We start from the raw sequence: 24,973 nt of genomic DNA, 5'->3' as shown, positions 1-24,973 counted from the left end.
TCACTTTATTTGTGACCATCTGAGGAATTGATCAGTGCTTATGAAAATGTTCACAAAGACAGAAAGCTTAACGAATTTAACTCGATCAATTATTCTTCTCCGGTACAAATCTTTACCAATTGCGTGTCATTTGCTGTTTGCTCTTGTGCACAGAGTGCTACAGTAGTTTAGTCACACAGCAGAAATTATACCTCTTAGGTGCCTAATAACAAAATACAAATAACAAATAGTTCCAGTGAATGACCCATAAGCTGAAAACTACCCAAAAAGAACATTTTTAGCAAGTAATTATATAACTGCAGAATCCAGACTTTTAAATTATTTTTAGTTTTTTAAGTTCTACACATATACAAGTACAACTGAAAAAAAACAAAACAAAACAAATTTAATCAGAAATAACTGAAAAAAATAGGTTTTTGTTTTGTGTCTGAAATAGACTAAGTATATGAATGTTCCACTAACACATTCAATTCTCTTTCTACACAGTCAATTCTGCACATTCTGAAACTTTCTGAAGGAAGAATTTAAAGCAGGTATCTAAACAAAAAGTGTGCACCTTCTAAAATCTGAGTATACTAGGAAAAATTCATCTTTAGTAAAACTTTATTGACAGCTGTATCTGATGAGATTCTGAAAGCTACATACCACTGTCTAAACATTTAGATCTGAAACGAAACTGTTTATGAATCACAACTTTAAAGGGAACAAACTCACATAACTGGAATGCTGCTGTGGATGGCTGTATGCTTTTTAGGAAAGACAGGCCACCAAGAAGAGGTGGTGGAGTTGTTCTTTATGCAAGGAAGCAACTGGAACAGATTGAGCTCTCCCTGGGGGTGGATGCAGAATGAGTTGAGAGCTTATGGGTAAAGATTAAGGGGCAGGCCAACATGGGGGACACTGTTGTGGGTGTCTGCTACAGGCCACCTGATCAGGGATAAGCCTTCTACAGACTTAAGGGCAAGTGTCAGGAGCATGGGGCCACGCTCTTGTCAGTGGCGCTCAGTGAAAGTACACGGGGCAATGGGTACAAACTGCAACACAAGAAATTCCATCTGAATATGAGGAAAAATGTTTTTACTCTGAGGGTGACAAAGCCCTGGTACAGGCTGCCCAGGGAGGCTGTGGAGGGTCCTCTGGAGACATTCAGAACCTGCCTGGACGTGACTCTGTGCAACCTGCTGTAGGTGACCTTGCTTCAGCAGGGGGTGGACTAGATGATCTCCAGAGGTCCCTTCCAACCCTGAACGTTCTGTGATTCTGTGAACATGTGGTTGTGAGTGTCACCAAACCTCCACAAGCATAGGTATGTTTGTCTAAGAGATGTTACCAATGGCAAACTCAAATATTAGAAAACTAACAATATTTCTTAGGGAACTCTGGGTATAAAGACAAAAAAGAACTTAAGAACCAAATTTAAAGAAAACCAAAACTAATTATGTATTTTTTGGACTTGACTACTGGATACCTTAGGTTCTCAGTGCCTCCAGTAATTATTATAGGCCAGGAAACAGCAGTTATAGTTCTATAAAGTCCGTGAGGTGTCAAAACTATTTTTAAAAAAGTAAATTTTTGGCAGTGCCTCTGACATAGCCTAGTCGCCCAGCACATGTGGATCAACTGCACTGAATCATGCACAGTCACCGTGGCTCCAGCACAACCCTGTGTCGTGCCAATGTACGCTACAAAGGCAATGGAAAAATTCACTACAGTTACAGACAGCTGACCGTGGCATAGGCATAGGAACCAAATGCAAAGACGCACTACTTCATTTTGGGAAAAAAAAAAAAAAAAAAAAGACCTGTTTTGCCTCAAAGAAAAGCAAGTAAAGCATTTAGGGTAGGATGTATTGTGCCACAACTGAGACAAACTGAACAAACCTGCCCAGAAGCCAGAAGAGCAATTTCTGAGCCCCCAGAGCTTCTTCATGAGGTGACTTCTCCCTCACAATGTCACAGGACCCTGGGGCAGACACCACCTTCGCTCGTCTGCTCTTTCCGGCTAAACTGAACACTCAAGCTGTGGCTGAAGACAAGCAAGAGTGAGAAAGCACCAAGCGGAGCCTGAGGACCAGTTCAGCAGTAGGAAGACTGGCTCTATCACATGGGTGGCCAAGGGGACATGAGAAGAGCGAGCTTTGGTTAGTGCAACTGAGGGGCCAAGCTACACACAGAAAACTTCTCCGCTGGAAAATGCTGAGATTTATCAGCCTTTTACACTGTAACACTGAGGTATAATTAATTTTGAAGGTTTGAATTTCGAGCTTAGTTATGAGAGCAGAAGCTAATTATTTGTATTAATTATTACTATTAATTGTATACTCTATTTTTTTCTGGCTATCCATATGTTAACTAAGCTGTTTGCAACCTGCTGTTTCAGCCACAGTTCATTTATTCTTTACATATTTTTAATCATCCTTACGATAATGGTCTACCGTATGCTACGTTTATTAAAGATACAAAAACTAGATCACCAGCTTTGAATTGTGTAGGCAGAAGAAAAGCAAATTTTTCAACTTCAAAAACACTATAAAGGAAATGCATGCATAGGTTAATCACTGAATTGCTTGAAGATCTGAACACCTCATGGTAAGGCCAAGGTATATACAAATAACAGCTAAAGTGGAAGAAAGTTGCATTTCTCCAGTTATATCTTAAAAAATGTTTGAGATACTTTTTTTGAGCTTTAAAATCAGAATTCAGTTACATAGGACTAACGCTTGTTTATGTTAAGTTAGTTCAAGCATCTTGCCCTGCAAATTAGTTTTGTAACTGCATTATTTTGAGGAGTTAGATGAGTAAGAAGTATGCAGAATTATAATGACAGAGACATTAATGGAGATACATTTTCTGTTCCCCAGGAATCACTAGGAGAATGAATGCTACATTTTTATCGTAGATAGGCAACAGAGGTATTTCTCCTTATATTTTAATTCTGCATATCTCACATGTTCACAAACACTTATATAGCTAATGTTTGCAATGATGTGTTGGTGAGGTAAGAGACAGACTAATGGACAGTACCTGCAGGGGTGAAGGTGAAGGACTGAACTGCAAAACAAGAAAGCAAACACATTGTGAGTTACACACCCTGATAATAAGCACTGATTGCAGGGCACGAGTTTCCTCTGGAATTTACTCAGTTGTGGTTGAATATCATAAACAGGACATTAACAGTTGAGCTTAAAGCACTAACCAGGCAGCAGCCAATGAGAAATGATGGTTGGAAAGGTGAGCAGTGAATTTTGACAGTCACATTTGAAGTTTTTCTGTGTGGACATGCTGTTCTCTGATTTGTAAACAGGATGAAATCTGAAGCATGATCTGCTATCAACTTTCCTTGCTGAAAGCATACACTATTTCATAATTCTGATGATGGCAATTGTGTGTCATGATGCAATGTTCACATCACACTTAGATGCAGCAAACATCACGAGAAGGAATGAGTTGCAGGAGACACACTGTTTATAATTACTATTATAATTATTTACAGCTACGCATTTTAAAGTATAAAAGACTTTGCTCTTAATCTCTCCCTGCCCCACTCCCAACATGCAAACTCACATACAGGACTAATAATTCTGCTTCTTAAAAAAAGAGTAAACTTAGCTTGTGTCCAAAATTTTATGTATAAGACTGTTTCCTAAGAGGAATAACAGGAAAACAGCTGTCTCTTAATATGACAAATCTTGGGATCTAGACTGATATTTCATATAAACACATGTGTAGGTGTGTGTGATATATATGAGTTTCTCAATTAATTAACACCACCCCACCCCTCAAAGAGTAGAAAGCCATTGCTGTTAAGGGAAAGAAAAAACACTTCTACAAAAAGCTTAACCTATGAATGATACAGGCCACGTGGTGATGCAAGGTGAGGTTCCACAGAAACCTGTCAGTCCAAGAGCCACTGAAAAGGTCTCTCCTCCCTCTGCTTCCACTGCTCATCTGATTTCTTCTTGGGCTGCTCAGTTTCACTAAGCCAGTGAAAAACTAATCCAGGAAGGATTGAAAACCAGCATAGAATAGTTTCCTTCTGGTTTAGTGAGCCCAGTCAGGACACTGAGGAGTCTGATGATGGCTAATGCCAAGAGGAGGGGGCACAGGACTCTTTGGCTATGAGCAGGGAATGAACGTTGAATGAATTTGGTTTTGGCAAGTTATTAGAGATGCTCAGCCACCTAGGGAACCTGTGTCCTTGGGTTCACACGTGATAACTTGTAAATAGAAGAGTGCTAAGTGTAAGTTTAGGGTGATATAATGTTTATGTTCAATATGCTGCGTCCACAACTGTGCAAATCTCGCTCAAAAAAGAAATGTTTTCTTTTTTTTAATGTTAGTAAGCTCTACAAGACAACCTGCCCCAATATTTGAAGAAAAGCTTTTCTATGTTAAATTAGGTTTCAGAGTGCCCCATTTTATGGTAATTCATCTGACTTCCTAAAAATCCATCAGAATCTTGAAGCACAGAATAATACACAGAACAAACAGGTTGAGGGAGGAAGAAAATATTTTCATTTGGCAACTGTATTTATTTTTGCAAATGTAGTTTTAAAAACCTAATTTGTAACTGGAGCAACACATTTAGTGAAAGAGGGATCACACTGTGAGGGAATTCCAAGGTGTTCTACCTCCAAGATGGAATATTTTATGGCTTCTGCCACAGGTAAAATTTGACCACGCTTCTCTAATACATCACACGCTTCTCCAGCTGTAGATATAGATTCACTAATTAAGCACCTCTGTTCATTTCCCATGCACATGGCTTCGAATACATGGAAATGCATGGGAATGAAGAAAATGACCAAATGCTCTTTCTAACCTTCCTTGTAAGGGTCTAGACTTAATTCACATTTGAGCACGTAAATGCAACTGGACCACTAACAGAGTGCCTTCTGAGCAAGGAGCAAGAGGTATGGTTAATCCTCTTTGCACTTTTTAATGCTAGATGTGCTGGAGATGCGAAAACAAAGACTGTCTTATGATAATGATGAAATGTGGTACTGAGCAATGCATTTAAAGCTTCTCATACACCAGCATTTTCACAGCATACATTTAAAACAAGCATACAAAATTCACCCAGGCCACCTTTGCTGTTAAGTTCAACATGGGTTTTAAGTAGGTTTAACAGGACCTGTTCTCTTCATGATAGAACCTGATGACATAGTAATAAATAGTTCCTGCTCTTACCAGCGTAATTACTGAGTCCCTTCCTCTTCTTTCTGCGCCAGTACAGCCAGATGCTGAAACCCATCAGAATTACCCAACACGCACCACCAATGCCAGCTATAAAGGCAGGCTGTTTGACCACATCAGTGATTTGCTCAGTTATGCTGTTATTATTTTCAGTGATGACAACTTCGTTACGACCTCCTGCAGAAAAGAAATTTGAGTGAATGTTATTACAGATTCTGTAATACAAACAGGAACCAAGTACTGCAAATGAAAATAATTTAAAAAAAAAACCACAAAAAACCACAAATGGTAATGCACCTCAAAAGAATTATATACAGTAGGAAAGCTGTAACGAGTACCAATGCACACCTGAATACAAATGCTTCTAGAAAGTAAATCCATAATCCATTGTGATTTTGCAAACATATATTTGAAAAGATATCTCTTTAGCACTCTCCCAAGTAATCTAACTGATGATAGTCCAGAGCTTTTTTTTTAAATAATACACGTTTGTTGGTTTGTTTTTATATAAGTATAGACAGAACACAGTGATGAGAAAATGGATCCCAGGAAACCAATTAATAAATAAATAAGTCAAGCAATCAATAAATAGCTTTTTCCAAATGAGAATTCCACATACAAAATATACCACAAATCAAAAGACAGTTCTTTCTGTCATTGTTGTCAGCATGGCAAAAATTCTTACTTAACTCATTTGTCTTTGGAGCACGCTAGAATTTCCAAACTTAAAGTAAAAAACAAAAATTAAAATATGTATCTTTTCAGATGTGGCAAAGATGCATTTTCCAGCTATTATTTCAAGGGGAAAACAATCCTCATTGCAACAGCTTTGACACAAAGCAGAAAATCATGTAATTAACTGTAAGTTCTAAACAATCACAGCAACAGATACTGCTTTTTTCACCTAGACTATGCATGAAAAATTCTTAACATCAACCTGTAAGCAATAATTATGAAGAGGAATACCAATTAAAGTGACATGAATCAAAAATTACTATATAGGATCTTAAATTGTATATATTACATTAGAAAATTGTAAATTTCAGTAGATGCTCCCATTGGATTTTCCCCCTCTTTCTCTAAAAAGGAACTTTTCTAAAAGGAAAGCTTGATGGCTGGCTTGAAAATGAACATTCAAAAAAATGTGAATGGAAATTCAGGAAATGCTAAAGCATACAGCTCTAGGGCCAGCACTTTTCTACTTCAAACCTTCCCTTGTCAAAAATGGTTAGTTTTAAAATTAGAAAATGCCAAACTTTTTTTCTGCAAAAAAATATGAATAGTGATTATATGTACTTTTGATATAAACTGCACACATCTGCAGTTTTGAAATTGGTGAAGGAATTATCCATCATTTCTGGTGAAAGCATTTATGTAGCTCAATCCTGGAAATGTTTATGCAGTGTTATCAGATGCCTCTATGCATGCTGAAGAGCTGCAAGAGTAGTGAGACTCTACTGAGACAAAAAAGATGCAAACACTCTGATTCTCAATTAGGAGAGTCTATCGCACACATATAAAGGTAGTAGAATATGGCAATAAAACACTGAAATGGTCATTCAGAGGAAATTATTAAAAGTATTGTAGCATTATGCCTTGCTGTGAAAACGCACACATTCTTCTTCTAGAATTCAGCAACAGCTAAATTTACCACTGGCTTCCTTCAACAGAGCAGCCCCAGTGTCAGCACACTGGCTTCAGCCTAAAGCAAACAAACAAGGTCGTTGGCCAAAGCAGATGTGAGAAGCCTGACACCTCCGGTTCTATTTGCACGGACACCTCTTTGCAGGAGACCGAGAGTTGACACCAGTTGAGTTGCAAGTTGCGAGCGAGGATCCCTCCCAGAGGGCCCACTGGGCTGAGCGTGCCCTGCCTGCCCCAGCCTGCCCCACCAGCGTGGGGACCAGTTCTGCCCCAGTTCTGCCCCAGTGCTGCCCCAGCCAAGACGCAGCTTCAGGCCCTCAGCTGGGCTCCGACCTGCACCGAGCTACTCAGGAAGAAATGTGATGCACTGCATCACATTGTTATCGCACTGTTAATGATCTTGGTGATTTTATTAAGCTTTCTCTCTTTCAGCACCATGTCAATATTTAGTAATGATGACTGTCTGCTTTTGCAAACAGACTGTTGAGGCTGTGCTGGAGCTTGGCTTGCTTTCATTCGTTCTGTGCAAGAAACAAAACAGGCCTCCCGCAAACAAAATAGGTCCCACAGAAGGATGCTGACAGACTACAACTGCTAATACATAAAAAGGCAGTACACCAGTACCGGTATCATGTACCAGTCTACACTGGCCATGCTGGTAAGCTTTACTAATGTCAGAGCCTGGCAGCTGCAGCCATCCTTTCCTGTACTTTTCTATTTTGTGTCGCCACTGCCAAAGCCCAATGGTTTCCAGCCCTGATGCAGTAAGTGAGAATAAAACTCAGTGAGCACCTGTGACAAGAAAAAGAAGGGAGGGAGCGGTGGCTCTTTCATTGGATTTTCCCCTTTTTTTCTGCCCACGGAACCAATCCATAGGTGCACCCCAGTGCTGAAAGAGGAAGTGCTGAGAGTAAAATTAATAGAAAAAGGCACTCTATGGCATGCTTTTCCAGGAACACAATTGATTTTCCAGTAGAAATCAGCATGGGAGTTGATGTTGCTCTAATTGCCATTAACTTCCAGTTAATTTCTGTGCCCTTTGGAGGAGAGGTAAAAGCAGCGGTATGGTGAGCAAACAGGTAACATCACTGCTGCCATGGAGAAAAGTGAGCATGGAAGTGCTTCAGAGACACCAGCTTCGGGAGCGGACACTCCTGGGCTCAAGAAAAGATCAACTGCTTCCTGCTAAGCATCCAAAAAGTCTGAAGATTGCATTTTCTTCTCTGAGGTCAGAAACCAGTCTCCAGAGAACGGAGGACGTGAGAGCAAACTGCAGAGCACCTGGGGAGAGCTTTCAGTGGATTTTATGCTCTCCCTCTCTTCTAGGGGAAGGTGCAATCTGTTTCCAAATTACCTTTTAAAGTTTGCAGCCTGGATGTTTGCCCTTACTCATCACTGCCCAACAATTACAACTGCAAAAGTAATAATTTCTTTAAATGTCAAAATAGCATATATGCTTTTGAATTCGATGATTAAAAAAAAACCTGGATACAGATGAATGTTAACTACTGACATTTGATAAAATTAATATAATCATTGGGATCTGGGGAAACAAACAGCATTAGTTTTGTATTTCTTTATATAATATTTAATATGGATGACATATAATAATATGTCATCCAAGGTACCAGTGTACTATTTCATATACTGCAGGTGTTTCTGTAACAATGCTGTCAGTTCAACTAATTAGAACATAGACAAGGGAAGCGTGCGACCTGTAACGGTCCATTGTTCCTGAAGACAAAAACATAATGAAACATAATGTCTTCCTCCCATTGGAGAGTAATGAAGAACAAAACTAATTTGTTGGACCAAAAATTAATTAGACACATCAGATTCGATTGTACCTATTACTGTGAAAGTTTGCAGCTGTTCCTCATATTATTATGCCAATGATGGAATGTAAGAGTGAACAGGCCAACTGATGAAGAGAAATAATAGCTATACCATTAACCAACATTGCTGTTATCTCCAATTTTATTTCTGGTTTTCCAGGTGAAATTTTTTAGCATATCAATAGTGACCATAAAAATTTCATTCACAATTCTCTTTGAGTCTTCCATAATTTTTTTCAGTGTCCTGCCTGAAGTATGGGCACAGGATTTCTGTAACAGTGATACAACTTCTAACTGAAGAAATAATATACTTCCTCCTGCTCTATATTCTCCTGGTTTCACTTTCTGGATTGTCATGGGTCTGCTATCTAGAATTGGTCTGGGAAGTCAGCAGTTGATTATCCACCATGAAAATCAGTTATTTTCAGGAAAAAAACCCACCCTTCTTAACAGAAGAACACATCCTATATTTAGGAATAACAACTTTTATACTCTGGACTCTGTATTTCATGACAATGAAAGTCATACTGGTTAGCAACATGGCTTAACTCTTCTGCATCACTGATGTGCTCTCTCCACAATCCACAATTTCTGCAGTTGTTCATTCTGTTTGCAAGGTGTTAAATAGTATAGCTAAGCACCAGGCCATATAGGACTCCATTATAATAACATCACTCAATATTTTTTTCCCATTCATGACAATGTTTTGAGGTTTATTCATCAGTTCACTTTAATCCATGTAAGTACTTTTTTAAAATTTACCTAAAAATTGGTTTTCTTATGGTCTTGATTCTCAGTCAAACATCGAGTGGTACCAACTCAAATTTTCCTGAAATGGTATTAATTAAACACTGTTGCCTTTATGAAGCAAATTTATAGTCTGATAAATAACTGCCAGCAATTCATAAGCAATAGGAAAATGGGACCTAAAGAAAAGGGAGATTCAGACCATACAAGTAATAGCCACATCCAGCTTTGGGCTTCCAAAAATGAAAACAGAAATGAGAACAGAAATGCAATCCAAACAGAAAAGACTCCTTCACTTTTCATGCAAAGGACTTAAATGTGCAAGGATGCCACCAGACAAACTTGTTGAAGCAGACATCCTGGGGTCATTTAAAGGAACAAATAAATATCACTGTAAGTCTAACAATGTAAAGCTAAGTCTCCAAATGCCAAATAACGTTTTTCTTTCTTTCCTACTTTATTTGCATCCTAACATCCTTCTCCTCCTTCCTGCAACAATACAGATCTTGCCACATTTAACTCTTGATTATACCAGTCACTTTTGTAAGACAGAAGTCAGGATGAAGGGCTGTACCTAGATGCAGAGCTGAGCAGTCTGGGAATCATCCAGAAAAGCACTTTGGCGCAAGTTTAACCCACAGCATGTTAAGTGACACAAGGCTACTCACGTGCTTAAAATGCAACACACTTAAGTGTTTTGCTGGAACAAGCCCAGTGGGTACAGTGCCTAGCTAGATGGACTTCCTAGCAAAACAAGAAAAAGAAGTCCTGCTCAAAGCAAATGCAATGACAGACTAGTCTTACAACACCAGTTATTTATACAGAGGACCAAAATTCAGGCCTATTAGATGACAGCTTTCTTGCATCTTCAAAAATCAATTTTTTGCTTTTAGTTCTAGAAAACTTTTTTTTCTCCCTCTTTGGTTTCTGTTGCTGCCTTTTTCAAAAACCAGCGCTACTTTCAACTCCACTCTTATATTTCTTTCTCCAGTGACAATATAGTCAAAGCTGACATGCCCCAATTTGTTTTGATGAATAGGGAACCTCAATATAATTAAATATTTAACCAATGTTTAGGAGATGGCCTTTTCTAAAGGTCCACACATAATAGAATGGTCTGTGTTTGGGTCATTGTGTTGACAACATTTTCTAGAAAGAAAACATTTAATAACATCAGAAGACCCACAAAAAACCAAAAGCCCATTTAAGCCATAACTAAATTAGGTAACACAGATGAATCAACAAAATTCCTGTATTACATACTCAAAAGAGCTGCTGCTTTGCACAGCTCATTTAAGTTTTGCTAAATATAGTTACTTCTCCTACTCTTACCCTTTCCATATTGTTCCAGGCTTTATAGTTTATACTTGAGAAGAATTTCAGAAGAAACATATTCTGTGTTTCCCTCAGGTCAGGAAATTAATTCAGCATGGAAACCACTACTAAGAAACAGTCATTTCAGAGACAGAGATGATAGTACTACCTTTGCGCTCTATTTGGACTTAAGTCTTTGACAGATGAAGCTCGTTTGCTTGGGATACCTGAGAAACACTGACTTCTAATGTTCAGAAAACCAACTGTAAATAGTGCCTTAGGCACCAACGGTCTGAGTTAGGCAATATTACAGGAATCTGAACAGAAGGAAAAGGGAACTTGAGCTTTTAGTTCCATAAATCCATCAACCTCCACAAGTGGTAAATTATTATTTTTTTTAAATTAGTTTCACTAGCTAATCTGCATTTTCACAAATGTCTACGGAACAGATTTCCCTCCATTGGCTGTGAGAAGTCTGCACAAAGAGAAGACCAGTCGTCAGCAGGCAGTGATATGTTAAAGGCTGACTAACGAGCTCTATTCAAACCCTGTCTTTTGCTCCATGGATTTTTATGCTTCCAGAAGTGATTTATGAAAGCATTTCTGCAAGTCAAAACAGGCAAAACAAAACAACAAAACAGACAATCACTTACCAATTATTATGGGTTGTGGCTCACTTTTTACTCCCACACCTGCACTGGTGCTTGCAGCAACTTCCACGCGGTACTGAATACCTGGATATAGGCCACCTATTACTACAGACCGAATGGCTGCATCTACTGTTTTGTTGATATGAAATCGAGTCTCATTACCTAGGCACCAGATCTGGGACAAAAGTTGATGTGTTAAAAAATATGAAATTCTTCATACACATAAACAATTGCACATAGATACGACATATCAAGGTATTGCATGACAATCACTTATTCTGGACCTCCTAACAAGGTTACTTTCCAGGAGTAGCTGGAATTGGGATGATTTAGCTCAGCAAGCTATCCCAGATCAGCACAGGACCAAGGCAGCTGCAAAAACTGCTTACAAATACCTCTCTGGACCCTACCTCTCCACACAGTGCAAACTCTCTGGTTACACTTCTTAGAAGCACAGAACAGAATCATCCAAGTGCTAAAGAGGTGTTACACATTAATTGAAATCTTGTTCAGTAATATGATTATCACAAAACCTTTCCTAAAAAACCCACACTTTTTTTCCATTCTTAATTTCTCACAGAAGAGCAAAAGGACACCAAATATTATAAGCACCTCTTTAAAGTGCCAAAAAGAAACAATCTTCAAAATTATTTTCAACTTCCTTTTACTGCACAACAGGGATATGTGAAATTTCTGAAATGGAACAAGTACAAACTCACTCTTTACTGCTTCTTTTATGATTACTTACATTGTTCAGGAATCCAGATACTAGTTCCTGACTCATTTACTTTCTAATTAAACAGAAAAAACACTCTATAATATCAGTTGGCATTTTGTGATGAGAATGGTCTATAATTTCAGAGTGTTATATCTCTTGCTTGTACTCTCCCACAGGCTTTTCCCAAGAAGTTTCAAAACTAAGACCTTCAGTTAGTGTTATCTACATATACTGCTTCTGTATTATTAAAGAAAGCATTTACTACCATTCAGGAAAATCAATACGTAAAGATATCACATGTACACTACATAATCATAATAGTAGAAGAAAGCACTGTTGGTGAAACCACTATCAGCAGCCAACTGACATGTCTAAGCAACAGCAACGTTCTCTTTACCCTTATTTTTGACCCTGCTCAATATTTTACCACACCTTATCTTTTTTTCTGTAAAACAATGAGAAAGACTGGGAAGGCAAGAGAAACCCTTTTTCTCCTAAGCTTTAGTAGATCTTCTTTGCAGGCCAGAATCCATTAGGGTAAGAAACTATTGCATTCATTCTTTCACTCCTTGTCTGTCCTGGTCTTATGTTACAACAGCTATGAGATGCCCCTAATTAAAGTAATTTAATTCATAAACGAATTTACAGGCACTCTGATGCTTGAAGTAGAATCAACGGATCTACATTCAATTTGTTAGAAAATGTACTGTGAAACCTCAGCAGATATTTTATACTCAAGGAAGTATTAGACTTCACACTGCATTCACTGTAGCCAGCTCACTACTCAGCCAGCCACCTAATCTAACACAGAAGGGGTATAAATAGGTAGTGACTCCAGCTGTTTTTATAAACAGCCTAGAGGTCTGATCACTCACCTGGAACATGGCTTTTATCAGCCATCAGCCCGCTTTATTTCTTATCTACATATTTTGTGGTTTAGGAGTGTGCTTTACTTATTTGCCTGTAAGCCCCTGATGGTTAATATTGACTTACACTGGAGTCAGTAGCAAGATTAATTAAGCCAAAAGATAATTATTAATTGATACGAAAATGAGATTAATAAAATATGGGATTAATAAATCTTGATACTGACTAAAAGCAAAACACAAGAAGTGCAATGCTAAGCATAAATATTTTGAGCATTTACTGCATGCCTCTGACCAAGCGATAAGCTGGAAGAGGTTGAACCATTAGTTGATTTAAGAGTCAGGCACCTTCTCCCTTCTTGATTTGGTGTTCTCTCAAGATACAGCAAGGAAAAGAAAAGAAACTACGTCTTTGTGTGTGAAATAGGCTACATCCACCACTTCCACCTTTGGTGAGACTGTCAAGCAAGCTGCCGTGCTCTGCTTCAATTAAACATTTCACGGTAGGTATACAAGCCAGCCACTGCACAGTTATTTAACAAACAGGGTGTTCCATGGTCACAAGCCCGTGGCAATGGGGAACCTGGCCTGATCAATTCCTCCGTACTGCACTTTTTCCGTGTTGTGTAACTTGTGCAAAAGTGAGCTTAGAGGGCAATTATAGACAACAACAAAATTTAAGATGATATATAAAGCGTGGTTACTTTGAGTCACCATAGCAACAAAGAAGGAGAAAATACAATCGATGCAGGCGACTGTCATACAACTCTGGATACAGCAGTGGTGTTCAACCTGTTCCTTAGAGCAAACAACCTAGCACTTTAAGTCGTGAATCTTGACAGAGATAGTACTCGGAAGAAGTCTTGTATTCTCCCACAGCCACAGTCCTTGACTTTGACCTTGAAGTGCTAGGATTAGCATTTTTGCGGGGGAAAGAAGAGGTATCTTTTCTGCCAAATTGAAGGTACTCTAAGACAGGGGCTTCACTGCCTGTCTTGAGAGTGCAGAAGCCCTCAACAAAAAAACCCCACCTTTTTCTCATTCCACAGCAGGGAAAGGCAAGAAAGAGAAGCACTGTAAAGTAGCTGGCAATTACAGCACTCTTCCAGATCTTGCTCATGTTATTTTTGCTTTTAATATGAGTAGTACTGCTTTAAAAAAACCCAAACACCCCCCCCATCCCCCCCCCTAAGCAGTCAGTGCTCTTTTTCCATATAATTATATGGGCAGCTATAAATGCGGTCAGAATCTAAATGCATAAACAGTGTTATTGTTCTGTAATTCAGGCAGGCTTTTCCCTTAAACACACAACCCTCCTATTAGACATCCTTTCTACCTTATACTCCTGGATGACTCCGTTTTGGTGATCTGGAGGGGGAGGATCCCAGGAGATGCTGATGCTTGTGCTGTTGTGGTTTCCAACTGTCAGGACAGTAACGGACTGAGGAGGAGCACTTGGAGCTACACCAATGAGAGGGAACAAACAGAAGCAAGATGTTAGTCCATTTGCTAGAGCACAAATTTTGCTGGAGCAGTGTGAGGGCAGGCAGACAGTATACAAAGTTCACATTCCCTGCAGGCCCAGGTGTGCACATTTGGTTAGGCACTGACAATTTTGAAAAAGCTTTTCTCAAGAGAAGCACAGCACTGAATGACAATGTGGAATTTGTGGCAATGCAGAATCAATACAAATCACTCCTCATATATTCATATTTAGCATTTCTTAAGTTTGTATTGGAATTATTCTCACGTTTGCTTTTCTTTTCCATAATATGTTTGGATACCCATGAATATATCGACTAAGTCATAATGTCAGGCTGTTTCACCTGGCCTGAAAAGTGTTTTGATTCTTCTTTCCCCACATGGTCTAATAATAATGTGAGCAGCAGGCATTTAAGCATTTTGGTTTTTTCCTATTTGTTCTCCAGGAAGACATTAACTTTACAAGCTTAAATGTAAAACCTTGCAACTCTTAGGTAGAAAAGGGTTAAAGTGTTCAGGGCTTTACATCAAATGCCAGTGAACAGGGGAGGTGCTAAGTTAAGGTCTGAGATATACTTCATGTCCTCTTTTTCCTGAGGTAAATTGCTTTCTCTTCAGAAGGGTGCTGTGCAGTTCAACCGTTCACAGCTGTTTGGCTGGCCACTGCGTATCAAGGCCAGATCTTTAAGCCAACTCCTTGCCAGCCCTGCTACGCAGGCTAGAAGTGTGGGGAAGGAAAAAAATAAAATAAAATTGTAGCTGCTAGTGATCAGAGCTATGCTGGCAAAGCCCCTCTTGCAGCTACGCCAGCAGCAGGGTGCTTTCCTCGGCTCAGGACATGTTTGGGAACTGGCACAGCAGCTCCACTACAGGGAAGTCCCCTCTGTGAGCATCTGCTGCATCCCCACGCGGGGGCCCTCCCACCATAGCTATCGCTGCCAGGGCACAGCACTGTGGCCTAGGGCTGCCTCAGTCACTTAAAATTTCTTGCAGCAGCCCCCTCTCCCCTCCCTTACTCCTAGGCAAGTGTTGAAACTCTACTGCAGTGGCTAGCTAAGTCACCAAAGTAGAGTGCATTATATTAAAGTGCAGTCCCTGTGGGAAAAAAAGAAAAAAATATTGATAACAAGCTGCACTGAACTGGTCCTAGGATCCATCTAGTTCATTTATCCCAGCCCATCTATCCAGTCTTCAATAAAGCTAAGAGAAAGAGGCTCGGAAAGTGTGAACTAATAAAGTGAGCACATAGTGATACCTCTCCGTGACAATTTTCCAAATCAGCCTGTTGCTTAGACACTTTCTGTTCCAGGGTGATATCTTTGTGTTCAATAACTCATAATGGGATTTTTCTTCCACCTGTTGTCATCACCTTTGATGCAATCTTAAAACATTTAATGTGAAACATGGAAGATGATTTTGAAGACATAGAGTAGACCTTGTACCAGAACCCAAATATTTATCACTCACGTCTGCCCCAGCTTCAAATCTATACAGCCCTCTGGTTTTGGGCATCTCACGTCATGTGTCATGGCTCTCTGACTCCTGTCCCCTGTTCTGGAGCATTCTGGTCCAGAAAGGACTCCACTGCTAAGCTCTATAGCCAAAGGACTTATCTCTGACAGATATTCCTGACTGCATAAACATCCTTGGACGATGTTTCTCTGCAAAGCGAAGAGTCGCTGGCATCTTTGTATTAAAGTCTGGCAGGTTTAAGACAACTAAACAGCCACAGCTATCAGGAGTAGTCAACTCCTGAGTCAATTCAGATTTCCTTATTGTTCCCCGTGGCCTCTTTGAGACTGGCTATGTTCCCACTTCAGATGCTCCTCAGCACTTGACCTGGCACAGGCTCAAGGACCTGAGCTCAAATCCTTACCCCGATAACCCTGAGGAGTGGGAGTGGCCTGTTGCAGGATTCACACAACTTAAAACTACTTAAAACTAGGGTATCAGAGGTGGGAACAAGGGACTATACAAGGTTGCATCAGAAAATAATATTTTAGAGGAAAAATGACACATGTATTACTGTCCTGTGAGGCTGCACAGTTTGCAACAACATTTTCAGTTCAGCTGCAAAGCAAACAGTACTTGGTAGAGTCCTTGTGACCTTGCAAGATGCAGAGAAACAGCACACCGGCAGGGAGAAATGCAGCTGTATTGTGGACAATTTGACTCTTAGCCAGCTCAAGTGAAGCACGGAAAGGTGGCCTTGGGCTACTCCTTGCAATTGTGCAAAGCATAAAATTGGGGAAGTTAATAGCTACATTGTGTATTTTATCGCAGTGAAACAATTTGCCACACAGCAAAAAACAAAAACAAAAACAAAAACCAAACAAAAAACCAATGCATTTTAAGAGTCTTCAAGTTATTCAATAACAACAAAACCATGAATAAAAGTATGTGTGTGATAATAATTAGAAAAATATTTTACATGAAAATAATAATCATAAAATGGCAAAGCTTAACACTGTATAACTAATTTTTGGTTTTACGTAGAATGGAACAGCTTGCTAAAATTTATTTACTTTCATCCTCAAACACAAAGAGCATTCAGAAATACAATTTCTTACATACACATACCTGAAAACAGGGAAAGAGAGAGAGAGAAAGGAGAGTAAACACTAAAGAAATATAAAATTAATACCATTCTCTAATATTTTAAAAAAGGCATACTGTGTTCATTTGTCTTTGCATTTAAACTGCATAAATATTCTAGTTAATATTCTACCAGTGTGTGTTGGGGCAGGGGTTTAGAGGATATATGGTAAGTCTGAAGTAAAATTAAAATTGCAGCTGATGAACGCAGCTGAAAGTATCATTTTAAGAGCTGCACTAAGGCAAGAAGCAATTGACAGATCAGGGCTGATAAAAACTTACGAGACTTCCACTACTGACCCGTATTTTTTGGTGACAAACAATATAAGGAACAAATATTACCCCACAAAAGATTTAAAACAGTGGATGTAATTGAAAAAAAGATCATCTATCTTTCGAGCAAGTGTGAAAGAAATAGTGAAAATTACAAAATAAACTATTTTATTTGGCTCCTTTTTGTATGTGTACACACACACATGTATATAACAGTTCTGCCTCCTCTTTCTGATAGAATCACACTGTAACCTGGCACCATGATATAAATTAAGCCACTAGTCTGACACTGCTGCAGTTATTAAATAGACTACACTGAAAAATAACATTTTTTAAACCATTTTCTCATTTTCCTTGCTGCTGGCTTATGGAGAACACCTTGCCTGCTTCTTGACAGGTCAATTATTCCAATGCTCAGCTTCTTACAGATATGAAAGAACCCAAATCGCTGCTCATCTTTTCCAGACACAGCCAAACAGAATTCCATTTGTTACTTTCACAAGGCCAAAGAGGCAGGAGATGGATGGATACTGAACTGTGACAAATGTCTGATCTAGAGGAAAAGTCTAACTGCAGCGAAATTGATTTTTGGAGGTAGACCTCAGCAGTAACATTGCATGTAAAATTCGATCCAGCAGAAAGCTGCCACTGCCTTTTGGTTGTAGTTTGCCTTTACCAGGGTTATTTGTTTTGAAGTCATGAAAAACTCTCAACGTGCATATCACTCTTCTGAATTATCTTCTAGAAATAGTATAGCTGACATTTTCTAAAAGTCAAGTCTAAAAAAGATCATTTTCAAATTGGAATCATGAGTGACAAGGCAAGTGGGATACCTTTAAACAGACTGCCATCTTTCCTCACTGGGTGAAAAGCAAACCACTGTCATTAGACGTTTAGTTGATGTTACTTTTGAAATATATGAACACCAATATAATTACAAAGATAACGTGAGGAATTCAAGGGAATATTTCTAGAACTGCATCTACTGAGTGTCTTAATTTGCTCATGGAAGTACTTAACTATCAGCCAAGCAGTAGGAAGAATTATTTACAGGGCCTGATGTTTGCCTGCTGATACTACTACATGTTATAGGCTGATGGTTTTTTGAGAAATGCTTGTAAACAGACTCTCTGAAGGTTATATTAACCTACAAAGTAGATCCTAGGCTGAGAGTTATACATATCTGTAGGAAAAATAAGGGGTTTTTTAAATCTTCACTATATGGAAAGTTATTCCACATGAATAAAGTGGCCTTTAAAGCAGGAAATTACCTGACAGGCTCTTCTGGGAGATGAGGTTCATAAAAGAAAATGTCATTCCTCAAGTATTTTATAGAAATAGACAGGAGGTACAAAACCTTCTCTTTTTCAGTGGTACTTAATTTACCTTTAGCAAGAGATAGTTAGATGAACTAAATAAACAACAAAAATCAATAAAAATTGGAGAAGGAAATCTGCTAGTGAGGGGATAAAATACTACATTTAAACTCTAGAAATACAATTTCACCTGTAGAAAGATTTTTTCATTTTTTTTTTCTTTAAAGCTTTTTTTCAGACTGATGCAAAGATATTTTTCACTGACTCATTTAAGCTTTATAGTCTGAACAAAGAAATGGGTACCATAAAGTCCCGAATTCTAAATCAGATTTGAACAATGCCTTCCTACATGCTCCTCTACGTGCTGCAGGACACCACATTTCCTCATCTATAATGTACAAATGGCAAGCAAGTTTTCTTACTTACTTGTTGGGCAATAGTCATAACAAATCAAAGAGAAAAGTGAGTAATAAGTGAGTCTGTTCAAGAATTAGTAAGTACTTGGCAATCAGCACTAAATTAAACCTCAGGAGACCACTGATAAATGATTAAGATGCATCTTCAATAGGAAGGAAAGAGTGCACTCAATACCCATGGAAATCATATGAGCATTTTGAAACTTCACCAGTATTTCTCTCCCCTGCTTGAAAGAAATCAATGAAACAAAGATAAACCCTTATTGTTATGATCATCCTTCTACTTTTACAGGAGAGATTCTCCAGACAAAGGTTGCATTAGATAGGTAGAAAGACACGTTTCTTGTACATTTCTAAGAGAAGATTAAAAATTACTTACATCTCACCTCACTCCCTTTACTTTTCAATAAAAAAGCAGTCCTGGAATGCATATGTTTTAGCAAAACTATATACTGCATTACATGCCATAGATAAAAATGCTTGTGCATTTCAGTGGTGTGAACTGTTTACTTTGTCTGTGCAAGTTTCACAGAGGCTTGAAAGTTACTTAAGGAATCCTCCCAAGGACTAAACAGGGCAGTTTCATGAGCAGTGTGCTAACAGAAGCAATAAAGTGGCATGCCCTTGAGACTGGAATTCCTTCACACTAGTTAAATATCTGCTCTTCGCTAGTCCCCATTTCCCAACCAAACTGTTCATCTACATCGGTACCCATTCAGAAAGATGTGCTTAATACCAAACATTCACCTTTAAAAGGTTTCATTTATTGGTTTTATTTTCAAAGCACAGACCGAAGTCTTTTATTGCAGCATCACTGCTTATAAAAGAACCGCTGAGTGCATACTTTTTGGAACAGCCAAAGCCACCCGTACATTAGAAAAACATAACAGCCAGAAGAATATAGGACTAGCCCAGTGCTTTCTCATGGAATACTTACAGCACAAAACTGAATATGATATTGAATTCTAACGCCAACCTTATATCTACCAAACAGAAATCATGCGGAAGAAATAGAGCTGAACAGACACATAATAACCAAAATGGTCACTCTTGATTTCACCTCCAGTGCTTGGTATGGAAGCCTGTTGCTTTTCTGACCATTTCACTAACCTTCCTCTGTGGTACGAGCAGACTTTGATTCACTGTCCATTCCTTGGAATTCATTGAAATAAGGGCGAACCTTAATTTCATAAGTGACCCCCTTTTTCAAGCTGACGAGGACAGCACTGCGCTCAGTTGGGACTTTGACTTCCAAATTCTGCCACACAGCTGGAGAAGGTAGGCCAGATGTTTGGCGATACATTACTCGGTAGCCCTGAATAAACTGGGATTGGCGGTCAACCTAGAAATGACAGTAAATAACATGTCAATAAACATATTAAAGTAATGAAACTGTATAAAAAGAAAACAAAACATTTCCCTGGAATACTTTTGTCCTCATGAAAAAGAGAAAAATAACAGCTGTTTAAAATGAATGTAAAAATCAAACTACCTTCTTGTAAGTCACGGTTGATTAACTGTCTACAGATAACATTTTTCTCACATTACTTGTTATAGAACATTTCAGTCTATTTTACTTTTTTAGCATGACAAATACCACCTTAAATCATAAAACAAGGCCCCACCCTGCAACAGATCATGAAAAGAGAACTTTGGCATAATGCTTACTGCATGTAAACTTATTAAGCACATCTTGGCTACTGATGTGCTGAAATGCAAGAAGGAAAGAAAAACAATTTTTTTTCCAAAAGTCTTTGAAGATACCCTACATGCTTTCAGTTAGTCCATTACTTGGCTCACAGCTCATCTTTTCATAAGATGCTCAGAAAAGTAAAATAAACATAGCACAGATGCAGAGGAAACAACTTCCAAGGAGATGTGCTGTTTCTTGCATTCACAGTCTAAGCGGTCTCATTGCATCCTGGGGTCATGGTGCTCTCAGGCCATCAGATGGAGATGGAATGTTGGTTTTGGTTTATATGTTGCTAGGCAAGCACAATTCAAGATTGGACCATACATAGAAGCTTAATGATTCTAACTTATCATAGCTATAAATAGGATTTTTATTTGAAGGAAAAACTTAAAATGTGTTTTATCTTGGAGAGTTTGCATCCATTTTGTCTCTTTGGGGGAAAAAAGGCACAAAACAATGATTCAAGCTATTATGATGTTTGCACAAATTTTGCCTGAAAAACAATCAAAACAATTTAATGGATAAAACCAAACCAAACCCAGCTGCTTCCGTAGCCATCAAATAAAGAGCCAAGGAAAGAGCAGCACAAATAACAAGATTACTCAACTAGCTGTTTGGTAAATCTCAGTGTTAAAACTAGGATTCAACAAGTAGAACTTCTTATCTGTTCTTGATAATTTGCTAGCTCAAAGATATTTCAGAATTAGAGATACATTTGTTTGATTTCTCTTAAAAATAAATGAATTTAAGTTTGAAAACAGAAACCAGGGTCTATTACGCTTCTCCTATAAACTTATTACAGTTTATTGAGGCATTCAGAGGGGACACAGATTCTTAGACATTAAAAGCAGGGCAAGCAAGAAGAAAGCTTTATTTATGAGAGCAAAGCAGAAATGTCTTTCATCAAAACTGTCACTGTTAAAAACCTTGCAACATATGTTACAACAACATTAAGCTTGCATTTTATAAACTTCTCTACATTCACTTTAAGTGAATTTATGCACTGAAAGAGGGATATAACTCACAATAATAGCTTGTTAATACCGAAAGAATCAAGCTGTGTTTTTAAGAAGAACATTAAGCAGCTGTTTCCAGATGAAGGGAGTCTGTAAATCAGAGTAAATTGTTTTTATCCATGTTTGACTTTGATTAACTAAATGTTTAACGGACATAAAGACTTTATGAACCTCATGTTTACTACAAAATTCAGCAAGAATAATGCTTTTGTGCACTTTGTAATACAGATTCCCAACCTAAATTACAATATAAGGCTATGATGTTTAATAATCACTGAATTTGATTCCTGTCTAACTTCCAAGTTAGAAGCTATGCTGAAAGATGTCATAACTTTGGTAGAACTTTCCATTCTGTCTTTGCTGTAACTTTTAAGCTCTACTGACTACTGCCTAGTGGAGAACATCTTAAAATTCAGAACTGACTACGCTGAACAGTAACACTGTGTTGCTACAAAACGGTATGGAAACTGTTTCCTCCATTTGTTATGTGGTAATTACGTGTCATGCCAACAGCAGGCCACTAAAAATATGCTCGGCACTAAAGAACTGCATTCATCTGTGCTAAGTATCAAACAGCTCCGTAGGTCTAGTACACGTTCACACACAGGCAGAAACATGCACTGTGAATTGATTAAAGAATGTAATAATTTCTAGGTATTCTCCTCTCTCTCTCTCGCTCTTTTTTTTTTTAAATGGTTGCCACTTCCTCATACAAAGTACTTAGCATTATTACAGAGTTCGCAGGAACTCTCTGTGCTGAACACTGGCATCAGAGATTATTCATAGTCTTCCTGTGACACTTAACTACTCTTGATTTTGCACAAGCAGCAGCGACACCGCTCAACAGAGCTGCAACAGTTGTTGATCTAAAGATACTCTTTCTCTCTCAAAAGACAGACGGCAGAATATGCAGATGTTCCTTTAAAAGACAGAAGAGAGCAATTACTGGGTAGGTTGTGCTCAGCACTGACCTAATGTTTTAAGGCTACCTGTGAGCATAATTGGTCCTGCATGCTCCTTCTCACCCTCTTCTATGATGAATACATCATGCGGGAGGTAACTGCAACACTGATGACAGCTCTCCATTTCTGCAGAGCAGGAAACTCATTTTCCCTGCATGTTCAAATCTGCATATACCACAGTTGAACATGAGACAGGTTCAATGGCTATTAGATCATTCAGTTAGGCTATTAGGTTGTTAAAAAGTCATCAAGAAACTCATCATGCAGCTTATGTTGCAAATATAAACTTCTTTCAGGCAAACCTGCTAATCTGTGCCCTAAAGACATTTTGTAGTATGTAGTTTTCTAGCCCAAAATATCATCAGCAATACTCTACTCCCACATCAATACCCACTGCAATTCTCCATCTGGGCAGAATACCTTGCACACTCTGCTGATCCCACTAGTACAGACTAACAGTAATCTCTGGAAATTCTAACAGCACTAGCATTTATCTGTCATACAGGAACAAGACAAAGGGTGACAATACAGTGAAAGAATGTCTAAAGGACTTGAATATTGAAACTTCAGTGAAGTGCTTGAAATCAATGTCAAATTAAAAGACAGAGGTAAATAAATTATCCTTCCACCTGGTATCCTCCTAGAAAGTGGCCAGGATTTCAAAGCAACAATCGTTTTGCCATATTGAAGAACTGATTTTTATTCCTGCTTGTGCCATGGGGCTCCTTTATAATGCTGGGAAACTTTTTATGTTTGACCACTAATGAAACTCTCAGTTTAATGCCCAGTGAGGCTAGAAGTGCTGAAATATAGTTCAGGTCAGCTAAAAAAGTGCTTGGAATATACCATATGATGTTGCAATACAAAATATTTTGATAAAAGTAAAAATGAATCAGGCCCAAGGTTTAAAATGAACTATTTGATAACAGTGGGTATATCTGATTCCATAAGTCTCATCAGCAATACAATCTCTGCACTCAGCTTTTTGTTTGTAAAGTTAGGGTAACGACAGATTTTTTATTATTGTGATGTTTAATTCAGTATTATTTGTGAAGCATCCAAATGTTATGGTTGAGACCATGACAGATAAGCAAGCACAAGACAAACTAATAATTTTTTATTCAATGCAAGTTTTCAATGGTATAATAAGACCTGGCAGCACACAGTGAATACAGAAGATTAAAAGAAATCTCTAAGAAGAAGAGATCTTATATGTGACCAGATAATTACAGCTACACTTTAACACCTGTGCAAAAGAAGAGTAGGTTTAGGTGACAGTGGAAACGGAACTTTTGACATTCCTCTTCTTTTTTTTTAACACTGACTTCGTAAGCTTGACCTTCCTTTAAAACAGACAAAATATGTGTGTGATTGTACATGTATTTTAAAATCACCACACAGTAGTGGAGAACTATTTCTGAAATTTTAAACTCAAATTTGAAACTAAAACAATCTAAGAAAGAAGGCAGACTGGTGTTAATTTGCTGGGAGTTAGGATGCCAGAAACTTGGTAATCAAGGACATTCATTGGCATTCACTCTTTGAATTGCAGAAAGTCAACAGAGTCTTAGAACTCTCATGGCACTTCTGTCCTTTTGTATGATAGTTATACTATCTAACCATTTTATATTAATAGTGTGGACTTTATTCTCTGGATAGAATGGCTTTTTTCCTAGAGACTATGGTTAATTAATTGGTTTTGTTCTGGTTGCTGGAAAGTTTCTAATTAGATGTTTCAAAAGTCTTTTTTTGTGTGTCTTTCTTCCCTCGGGCAATTCTGTAATGTCCCTACAGAGGCCTGTATACTTGTCAGGTGGCATGGGGTCACTGCTTTGAGGGATCTTCCAAATAAACTGATGTGCATAGCATCCCTAACAATTTACCTTTACCTTACCATGCTCTGTTCACTCATTATCTGCTCTGTAGGGGCACCAAGACACTCCTTCAGATAGATAGATATGCGCACACCCATAGATAGGTATATATATACACAGAAACATAAACAAATATATATTTTTCCTTCCGATATAATGACATGGATTACATTGCATAAAACTGGTTCTCTTTATACTGGGGCTTCCTTTTGCAGTATATGCTAAAGCAAGGGCAAGCCTATGAAACTATTTCTGAGAGCTGTCACACCCAAGAAAGGACTTGAAGGAGCATCACACAGGTGTGATCCAGGTTTATAATTACTGGCTGCTAACATCCGAAGTTTCTAAACTAACTGATCCATCTGCTTGGGCAAAAG

At 38.4% G+C, this 24,973-nt stretch overlaps 1 protein-coding gene across 3 annotated transcripts in view; it reads right to left on the bottom strand.

Moving 5' to 3' along the window:
- ROBO2 (roundabout guidance receptor 2) overlaps positions 1 to 24,973 on the bottom strand; it is a 497,184-nt gene that overhangs the window by 78,337 nt on the left and 393,874 nt on the right. For all 3 annotated transcript variants that reach the window (XM_080374488.1, XM_080374489.1, XM_080374487.1), the window contains 4 exons: positions 20,162 to 20,393; positions 14,306 to 14,430; positions 11,389 to 11,560; positions 5,190 to 5,372 (listed from right to left, as the gene is read on the bottom strand). In XM_080374488.1, the coding sequence (XP_080230614.1) occupies positions 5,190 to 5,372; positions 11,389 to 11,560; positions 14,306 to 14,430; positions 20,162 to 20,393 (712 nt within the window). The remainder of the gene's footprint in view (positions 1 to 5,189; positions 5,373 to 11,388; positions 11,561 to 14,305; positions 14,431 to 20,161; positions 20,394 to 24,973) is intronic.

Source organism: Falco punctatus, assembly GCF_963210335.1.
Source record: "Falco punctatus genome assembly, chromosome: 2".
In the NCBI taxonomy this organism is placed as follows: Eukaryota; Metazoa; Chordata; class Aves; order Falconiformes; family Falconidae; genus Falco; species Falco punctatus.
This window is presented reverse-complemented; position numbering and strand designations above follow the sequence as displayed.